This window comes from Macaca thibetana, chromosome 10 (assembly GCF_024542745.1).
Source record: "Macaca thibetana thibetana isolate TM-01 chromosome 10, ASM2454274v1, whole genome shotgun sequence".
NCBI classification, from domain to species: domain Eukaryota; kingdom Metazoa; phylum Chordata; class Mammalia; order Primates; family Cercopithecidae; genus Macaca; species Macaca thibetana.
In genome coordinates this window covers 64,171,586-64,181,870 of record NC_065587.1, presented here as the reverse complement: position 1 = coordinate 64,181,870, position 10,285 = coordinate 64,171,586, and the positions used below count along the sequence as shown (strand labels likewise).

Sequence of the window (10,285 nt, the reverse complement as noted above, 5' to 3'; positions counted from 1 at the left end):
CAGCTACTCTGGTGACTAAGGAAGAAGACTTACATAAGCCCAGGTGTTTCAGATTACAGTGAGCTATGATGGCTCCACTGCACTCTAGCCTGGGCAACAGAGCAAGAGTAATAATAAAATAAATTTCAGGCCCATAATCTTAGCATCATGCCACTGCACTCCAGCCTGGCGACAGAGTGAGACTCTGTCTCAAAATAAATAAATAAATAAATAAAAAATTTTTTTTAAACCAGAACATTTATTGCATGACTAATCGTTGACATTCTTAAGATGAACTAGATGCTGCAACAGCTGCCCTCTTGGGTTTAGGTGTTGTTCCTTCACGGAATCCATGCCTGAATCTGCGGTATACAATTTTTAGGTGCCTCATTCGACCAGTTCCGGTGGTATTTCGTCTTTTAGCTTTGGCACTCCAGTTATACTTTCTCTTGCGCTTGGCAGGGTAGCCACATTTGCCACAGGTCCACTTCTGAAGGTGGTAGGCCTTAGAGCCACAGCGGCGGCACAATGTGTGCGTCTTATTGCGACGCTTTCCAAACGATGACGTTCCCTTCGTCATCTCGCTTCTGCAGCCGAGACCAGAGAGACCGGAAGAGAAATAAAATTTTAAAAATAAAATAAAATAAAGTTGCAGGGATACCTTTATTTATTTATTTATTTACTTACTTATTTATTGAGATGGAGTCTTGCTCTGTTGCCTAGGCTGGAGTGCAGTGGCACGATCTTGGCTCACCACAACCTCCACCTCCCAGTTTCAAGTGATTCTCCTGCCTCAGCCTCCTGAGTAGCTGAGACTCCAGGCTCATGCCACCATGCCCAGCTAATTTTTGCTTTTTTTTTTTTTGGAGACGGAATCTCGCTCTGTCGCTCAGGCTGGAGTGCTGTCGCCGGATCTCAGTTCATTGCAAGCTCCGCCTCCCAGGTTTACGCCATTCTCCCGCCTCAGCCTCCCGAGTAGCTGGGACTAGAGGCGCCCGCCACCACGCCCGGCTAGTTTTTTTTGTATTTTTTAGTAGAGATGGGGTTTCACCGTGTTAGCCAGGATAGTCTTGATCTCCTGACCTCGTGATCCACCCGTCTCGGCCTCCCAAAGTGCTGGGATTACAGGCTTGAGCCACCGTGCCCGGCCCATTTTTGCATTTTTATTTTATTTATTTATTTATTTATTGAGATGGACTCTGGCTCTATCGCCCAGGCTGGAGTGCAGTGGGGTGATCTCCGCTTACTGCAACCTCTGCCTCAGGGGTTTTAGCGATTCTCCTGACTCAGCCTCCTGAATAGCTGGGATTACAGGTGCGTGCCACCATGACTGGCTAATTTTTTGCATTTTTAGTAGAGCTGGGATTTCACCATGTTAGCCAGGATGGTCTCGATCTCCTAACCTCATGATCCACCTGCCTCAGCCTCCCAAAGTGCTGGGATTACAAGCGAGAGCCACCGCTCCCGGCCCAAGACCCTATCTCTTAAAACAAACAAACAAAAAAATAAAGAAATAGGGCAACCCGCTCGGGCCCCCTTCCACACTGTAGAAGCTTTGTTCTTTCGCTCTTCATAATAAATCTTGCTGCAAGAAAAGAAAGAAAGAAAGAAAGAGAGAGAGAGAAAGAACGAACGAACGAAAGAAAGAAAGAAAGAAAATAAAGTAGGCCAATTAATAATCCTACAATGGCCTCCAAGAGTTCAAGTGAAAGGAAGTGTTAACATCTCTCTCACTTTAAATCAAAAGCTGTAAGTGATTAAGCTTAGTGAGGAAGTCATGTTGAAAGCCGAGATATGCCTAAAGGTAGGCCTCTTCTTATGAACACAAAGGAGAAGTTCCTGAAGGAAATTAAATGTACTACTTCAGTAAACACACAAATTATAAGAAAGTGAAACAGACTTATTGCTGATATGGAGAAAGTCTGGTCTAGATAGAAAATCGAAACGGCCAGAGCATTTCCTAAACCAAAGCCTAAACCAGAGCATGTCCCTAACTCTCTGTAATTCTATGAAGACTGAGAGAGGAGAGGAAGATGGAGGAGAAAAGTTTGAAGCTAGCAGAGGTTGATTTATGAGGCTTAAGGAAATAAGCCATTTTCATAATATAAAAGTGCAGTAATCTCAACACTTCGGGAGGCCGAGGTGGGTGGATCATTTGAGGTCAGGAGTTCGAGACCAGCCTGGCCAACATGGTGAAACCCGTCTCTACTAAAAATACAAAAATTAGCCAGGCATGGAAGCAGGCACGTGTAATCTCAGCTACTCGGGAGGCTGAGGCAGGAGAATTGTTTGAACTTGGGAGGAGGAAGTTGCAGTGAGCCAAGATAATTGCCACAGAACTCCAGCCTGGGCGACAAAGTAAGACTGCATCTCAAAACAAAACAAAACAAAAAAGAATTATGCTGAGTCTTCTCTGCCTATGTTCTATATGGAAAAACAAAGCCTGGATGACAGCACATCTGTTTACAACATAGTTTATTGAATATTTCAAGCCCACTGTTGAGACCTACTGCTCAGAAAAAAAAAAAAAAAAGATTCCTTTCAAAATATTACGGCTCATTGACAATCCACCTGGTCACCCAAAAGCTCTCGGGGAGATACACAAGATATACATGCCGAAACAACATTCATTCTGCAGCCCATGAATGAAGGAATAATTTTGACTTCCATGTCTTTATTTTTATTTTTTAAATTTTAAATTTTTTGTTTTTATTTCTATTTATTTATTTATTAATTTTTGAGAAATAATCTCACTCTGTTGCCCAGGCTAGAGTGCAGTGGCTCGATCTCGCTCACTGATCTCCGCCTCCCGGGTTCAAGCAATTCTCCTGTCTTGGCCTCCTGAGTAGCTGGGATTACAGGCGCTCACCACCATGCCCAGCTAATTTTTGTATTTCTTTAGAAGAGATGGAAATTCACCATGTTGGTCAGGCTGGTCTCGAACTCCTGACCTCAAGTGATCCGACTACCTCAGCCTCAATAAAGTGCTGGGATTACAGGCGTGAGTCACTATACTCGGCCTTTAGGTTTTATTCCTTAGAGATTTTTATATAGAGATCGGGTCCCACTATGTTGTTTAGGCTTGTCTGGAACACCTGGGCTCAAGGGATTTTCCTGCTTTAGCCTCCCAAAATGTGAGCCACCATGCCCAGCCTGACTTTCCTTTTTTTTTTTTTTTTTTTTTTTTTTGAGACGGAGTCTCGCTCTGTTGCCCAGGCTGGAGTGCAGTGGCGCGATCTCGGCTCACTGCAAGCTCCGCCTCCCGGGTTCACGCCATTCTCCTGCCTCAGCCTCCCGAGTAGCTGGGACTACAGGCGCCCACAACCGCGCCCGGCTAATTTTTTGTATTTTTAGTAGAGACGGGGTTTCACCGTGGTCTTGATCTCCTGACCTCGTGATCCGCCCGCCTCGGCCTCCCAAAGCGCTGGGATTACAGGCGTGAGCCACCGCGCCCGGCTCAGCCTGACTTTCAAATCTTATTATTTAAGAAATACCTGGCCGGGGCCGGGTGCGGTGGCTCAAGCCTGTAATCCCAGCACTTTGGGAGGCCGAGACGGGCGGATCACGAGGTCAGGAGATCAAGACCAGCCTGGCTAACACGGTGAAACCCCGTCTCTACCAAAAAAGACAAAAAACTAGCCGGGCGAGGTGGCGTGCGCCTGTAGTCCCAGCTACCCGGGAGGCTGAGGCAGGAGAATGGCGGGAACCTGGGAGGCGGAACTTGCAGTGAGCTGAGATCCGGCCACTGCACTCCAGCCTGGGTGACAGAGCGAGACTCTGTCTCAAAAAAAAAAAAAAAAAAAAAAAAAAAAAAAAAAGAAATACCTGGCCTGTAATCCCAGCACTTTGGGAGGCAGAGGCAGGTGAATCATCTGAGATCAGGAGTTCAAGACGAGGCTGGCCAACATGGTAAAACGTCTCTAGTAAAAATACAAAAATTAGCTGGGTGTGGTGGCAGGTGCCTGTAATCCCAGCTACTCAGTAGGCCAGGCAGAAGAATTGTTTGAACCTGGGAGAAGGAGGTTGCAGTGAGCCAAGATCATGCCACTGCACACCAGCCTGGGCAACAAGAGCAAAATTCCATCCAAAAAAAAAAAAAAAAAAAAAAAAAAGGAAGGACGAAAGAAAGAAAGATCTGGCCAGGTGTGGTGGCTCACACCTGTAATCCCAGCACTCTGAGAGGCTGAGGCGGGTGGATCACCTGAGGTCAGGAGTTTGAGATCAACCTGGCCAATATGGTGAAACCTCCTCTCTACTAAAAACAGAAAAATAGGGGCTGGGCGCAGCGGCTCACACCTGTAATCACAGTGCTTTGGGAGGCCGAGGCAGGCAGATCACAAGGTCAGGAGTTCAAGACCAGCCTGTGCAACATGGTGAAACCCCGTGTCTACTAAGAATAAAAAAAAATTAGCCAGGCCTGGTGGCGAGCGCCTGTAGTCCCAGCTACTCGGGAGGCTGAGGCAGGAGAAAGGTGTGAACCCAGGAGGCAGAGCTTGCAGTGAGCCAAGATCACGCCACTGCGCTCCAGCCTGGGCCACAGAGCAAGACTCCAACTCAAAAAAAAAAAAAAAATAGGTGGGAGTCGTCACACACACCTGTTAATCCCACCTACTCGGGATGCTGAGGCAGGAAAATTGCTTGAACGCGGGAGGCGGAGGATGCAGTGAGCCGAGATCACCCCATTGCACTCCAGTATGCAGCAATGCAGCATGGGCATGGGCAACAAGAGCGAGACTCCGACTCTTTTATTTTATTTTATTTTATTTTTTTGAGACAGATCTCATTCTGTCGCCCAGGCTGGAGTGCAGTGGCGCAATTTCGGCTCACTGCAACCTCTGCCTCCCGGGTTCACGCCATTCTCCTGCCTCAGCCTCCCGAGTAGCTGGGACTACAGGCGCTCGCCACCACGCTGGGCAAATTTTTTTGTATTTTTAGTAGAGACGGGGTTTCACCGTGTTAACCAGGATGGTCTCGATATCCTGACCTCGTGATCTGCCCAACTTGGCCTCGCAAAGTGCTGGAATTACAAGCATGAGCCACTGCGCCTGGCCAAGACTCAGAAAAGAAAAGAGAGAGGAGAGGGGAGGGGAGGGGAGGGGAGGGGAAGGGAGAGGAGAGGAGAGGAATCTTTTGCCTGAGCCCAGAGGCTCACACTGGTAATCCAAGCACTTTAGGAGGCCAAAGTGGGAGCATCATTTGAGGCAAGGAGTATTTATTTATTTATTTATTTGAGAAGGGGTCTGGCTGTGCTGCCCAGGCTGGAGTGCAAGGGAGCAATCTCAGCTCACTCCAACCTCCGCCCCCTGGGTTCAAGCAATTCTCCTGCCTCAGTCTCCCAAGTAGCTGGGACTACAGGCACACACTGCCATGCCCAGTTAATTTTTGTATTATTGGTAGAGACGAGGTTTCACCGTGTTGGCCAGGCTGGTCCCGAACTCCCGACCTCGTGATCCACCTGCCTTGGCCTCCCAAAGTGCTGGGATTACAGGCATGAGCCACCGTGCCTGGCCGATTTTTTATTTTTATTTTTTTTTGAGATGGAGTTTTGTTCTTGTGGTACAGGCTGGAGTGCAGTGGAGCAATCTCGGCTCACTGTAACCTCTGCCTCCTGGATTCTATCGATTCTCCTGTGCAGCCTCCCAAGTAGCTGGGATTACAGGCGTCCACCACTATGCCGGGCTAATTTTTGTATTTTTAGTAGAGACGGGGTTTCACCATGTTGGCCAGGCTGGTCTTGAACTCCTGACCTGAGGTGATCTGCCCACCTTGGCCTCCCAAAGTGCTGGGATTACATGCGTGAGCCACCATGCCTGGCCAAAATATATTTTTGTAATTATTTAGGTATGGTGGAATGCACCTGTAGTCCCGGCTACTCAGGAAGCTGTGGTGGGAGGATCTCGTGAGCCCTGGAGGTAGATGCTGCAGTGAGCCATGATCATTCCACTGCACTCCAGCCCCAGTGATAAGAGACTGTGTCTCAAAAGAGAAGAGGGGAAGGGAGGGGAGGGGAGGGGAGGGTTTTCAAAAGGCTTTAGCTGCGCTAAGCCCTAGTGATTTCTCTGATGGATCTAGGCAAAGTAAATTGAAAACCTTCTGGAAAGAATTCACCGTTCTGTATGCCTTTGAGAACATTTATGATTCATGATAGTGGCGCATGTTTGTAATCCCAACACTTTGGAAAGCAGAGGCAGCAAGATCACTTGAGCACAGGAGATCGAGACCAGCTTGGGTAACACAGTGAGAGCCCCATCTCGACAATAAACTTAAAAAAAAAATTGCTGGGTGTGGAAGCACACACCTTTCAGTCCCAGCTACTTGGTGGGGGTGCTGACTTGGGAGGATGGCTTGAGCCTGGGAAGTTGAGGCTGCAGTGAGCCATGTTTGTACCACTGCACTCCATCTGGGTGACAGAGTGAGACTCTGTCTCAATAAAGAAAATAAATAATAATAGAATCTATTTTACAAAATTGTGGCAGAAGTCAAACGAGTTAATACAAGAAAAGCACATAAATCAAAGGCTGACAGATATTGTTTTATTATATGTATTTTAATTGTATTTATATATTGTGTATACTTCGTACTTTTTTTCATATTCTACAAATATTATTACCAATTATTTTTGCTACATATTCCAGTGTTTGTACTGATTGAAATAGGCCTATCAAGTTCATTGCAGAATTGTTTGATCAATCAACAGAATACTTAGTTTGTTGGTCATGATTTTCTGATAATCAAGAGGTATAAAATTTTGGCAAACATTTTTCTCTTTTTGAGACAGGGTCTGGTCTTGTCACTTAGGCTGAAGTGCAGCGGTGTGTTCACAGCTCACTGCAGCCTCAACCTCCTGGGCTCAAGTGATCCTTTTACCTCCTCCTTCCAAGCAGCTAGGACCACAGGTATACAGCACCATTCCTGGCTAATATTTTTATTTTTAATAGAAATGGGGTCTCACTATGTTGCCAAGGCTGGGCTCAAACTCCTGGGCTCAAGTGATCTTCCAACCACATCTTCTCAAAGTGCTAGAATTACAGGTGTGAGCCGCCACCGTACCTATCCAGACATTTCTCAAGATACTGACGTATTTCCACTGTGTTCATTATCTAGTCATAGATTTGACCACTTACCCATTGAAGATTTTGCTATAATGGAATGCAATAGAGTTTCCTAGTGTGGATTTTGCTAACACAGAGGAGACAATGTCTCCATTCCAGGAGTCAGAAAGCTTTATCATCCCTCCCTCCCTCTCTTCCTTCCTATTTCTTTTTTTACACTCAAGGTCTCAGTTTGTCACCCAGGCTGGAGTGCACTGGTGTCGTGTAATCATAGCTAACTGCAGCCTCAAAATCTTGGACCCAAGTGATCCTCCTGCCATAGCCTCCCAAGTAGCTGGGAACACAGAAACATGCCTAAGTTTTGTTTTTTGTTTTTGTTTTTTTTTTTAAGAGACAGTCTTGCTGTGTTGCCCCAGGCTGTTCTCAAACTCCTGGCTTCAAGAAAACTTCGGGCCTCAAATGATTCTACCACCTCAGCCCCGCAAAAGTTGCTGGGATTACAGGTGTGAGTCACTGCGCCAGGCTTCCCACCCAAATTTCTTATTCCATTCCAGACGTCTCAAACTGCCTCTGATCTTCCTGTCTAAAGAATATTATCCTTAAAGATGTTTAAGTTTTACTTCCTCTGGGAAGTCAACCTTGATCCTGCTCACCTTGTTATACTCAATCAGTCTCTCATTATTGCTCTTGCTAGACTATAATTTGACTTATTTCTTTTTTTTTTTTTTGAGATGGAGTCTCGCTCTGTCATCCAGGCTGGAGTGCAGTGGCACAATCTCAGCTCACTGCAAGCTCCCCCTCCTGAGTTCATGCCATTCTCCTGCCTCAACCTCCCGAGTAGCTGGGACTACAGGCGCCTGCCACCAAGCCCAACCAACTTTTTGCATTTTTAGTAGAGGTGGGGTTTCACCATGTTAGCCAGGATGGTCTTGAGCTCCTGACCTCTTGATGCGCCCACCTCGGCCTCCCAAAGTGCTGCAATTACAGGCGTGAGCCACTGCCTAATTTGACTTATTTTCTTAGACAACTGTATTTGCTATTACCATCAGATTGTGAACTTCTCTGGGAACATGAACTGCTTCTTGTTTATCTCGATCCCCCCAGCTCCTAGCATTTTGCCTAGAATGTGCTGGTTGTTTAACAACTATTTATTGAATTGATTGGAGTTGCTCTAGAGATGCATCAGTGGAGAGCCAGAGGAAGGAAGGATGAAAGTATTTCCAGAAATAGAGCATGTTACTTGGTGAAAATAAAATATAGACAGGAGCATGCTTTTTTTTTCTATTTTCCTATTTTTTTTTTTTTTTAACATAGAGACGGGGTCTCGCTATGTGGCCCAGACTGATCTCAAACTCCTGGGCTCAAGCAGTTCTCCTGCCTCGGCCTCCCAAAGTGCTGGGATTATAGGTGTGAACCACCATACCCAACCAAGGGCATTTTGTTTGTTTATTTTTATTTTATTTTATTTTTGAGACGGAGTCTCACTCTATTGCCCAGGCTGGAGTGCAGTGGCGAGGTCTCAGCTCACAGCAACTTCTGCCTCCCAGGTTCAAGCAATTCTCCTGCCTCAGCCTCCTGAGTAGCTGGGATTACCGGTGTGCACCACCACACCTGGCTAATTTTCATAGTTTTAGTAGAGTCAGGGTTTCACCATTTTGGCCAGACTGGTTTCAAGCGACCTGTTGGCCTCAGTCTTATGAGCCACCGCGCCTGGCTGGGCATGTTTTCATGCACACAGGAATTCTGTATGAAAGTGGGTTGCATGGGTGGGGTAGAGAGTTGAGCAGATTCCATTAGCATGGCAGATAAGAGGCCGGGCACGGTGACTGACACCTGTAATCCCAGCACTTTGGGAGGCCGAGGTGGGTGCATCATTGAGGTCAGGAGCTCGAGACCAGTCGGGCCAACATGGTGAAATCCCATCTTTACTAAAATACAAAAATTAGTTGGGCGTGGCCAGGTATGGTGGCTCACGCCTGTAATCCCAGCACTTTGGGAGACTGACGTGGACGAAACACGAGGTCAGGAGTTTGAGACTAGCCTGGCTAACATGGTGAAACCCCATGTCTACTAAAAGTACAAATATTAGCCTGGTGTGGTGGTGGATGCCTGTAATCCCAGGTACTCAGGAGGCTGAGGCAGGAGAATGGCTTGAACCCTGGAGGCAGAGGTTGTGGCAAGCCGAGATCGTGTCACTGCATCCCAGCCTGTGGGACAGAGTGGGACTCTGTCTCAAAAAAAGAAAAAAAAAAGGAAAACAAAAATGGCAGATAAGAGCTAATCTGTGAAAGGACATGATGAAAGGATTTTTTTTTTTTTTTTTTGACACAAAGTTTCGCTCTTTTTGCCCAAGCTGGAGTGCAATGGCATGACCTCGGCTCACTGCAACCTGTGCCTGCCTGGTTCAAGTGATTCTCCTGACTCGGCCTCTGAAGTAGCTGGGATTATAGGCACCTGCTACAACACCTGGCTAATTTTTAAATTATTTTATTTTATTTTATTTTATTTGAGACACAGCTTCTTTCTTGTTGCCCAGGTTGGAGTGCAATGGTGTGATCTTGGCTCACCACAACCTCCGCCTCCTGGGTTCAAGCAATTCCCCTGCCTCAGCCTCTGGAGTAGCTGGGATTACAGGCATGTGCCACCACGCCTGGATAATTTTGTATTTTTAGTAGAGATGTGGTTTTTCCACATTGGTCAGGCTGGTCTTGAACTCCTCACCTCAGGTGATCCACCTGCCTCAGCTTCCCAAAGTGCTGGAATTACAGGCATGAGCCACTGCGCCCGGACCGTGTGTTTTTTTTTTTTTTTTTAAAGAAATGTTGGCTGGGCGCGGTGGCTCATGCCTATAATCCCAGCACTTTGGGAGGCCGAGGCGGGAGGATCACAAAGTCAAGAGATGGAGATCATCCTGGCCAACATGGTGAAACCCCGTCTCTACTAAAAATACAAAAACTAGCTGGGTGTGGTGGCGTGCGCCTGTAGTCCCAGCTACTCTCAGGAGGCTGAGGCAGGAGAATCACTTGAACCCTTGGAGGCGGAGGTTGCAGTGAGCTGAGATCATGCCACTGCACTCCATCCTGGTGACAGAGTGAGACTCTGTCAAAAAAAAAAAAGTAGGGTTTTGGTGTTTTTTAAATAACATTGTATTTATTTATTTATTTATTTATTTATTTATTTATTTATTTATTTTTGAGATGGAGTCTCACTCTGTTGCCCAGGCTGGAGTGCAGTGGTGGGGTCTTGGCTCATTG

At 46.6% G+C, this 10,285-nt stretch overlaps 1 protein-coding gene across 1 annotated transcript; it reads right to left on the bottom strand.

The window, feature by feature from the left end:
- Positions 1-217: 217 nt before the first annotated feature.
- On the bottom strand, positions 218-594 carry LOC126964331 (60S ribosomal protein L37-like). Its single transcript, XM_050807379.1, has one exon. The coding sequence runs from the start codon at positions 557-559 to the stop codon at positions 266-268; it is 294 nt and encodes a 97-aa protein (XP_050663336.1). The 5' UTR covers positions 560-594; the 3' UTR covers positions 218-265.
- Positions 595-10,285: the final 9,691 nt, after the last annotated feature.

Coding starts and splice junctions, on each gene's coding strand:
- LOC126964331 (XM_050807379.1), bottom strand. CDS start 559: ATGACGAAGGGAACGTCATCGTTTGGAAAGCGTCGCAATAAGACGCAC.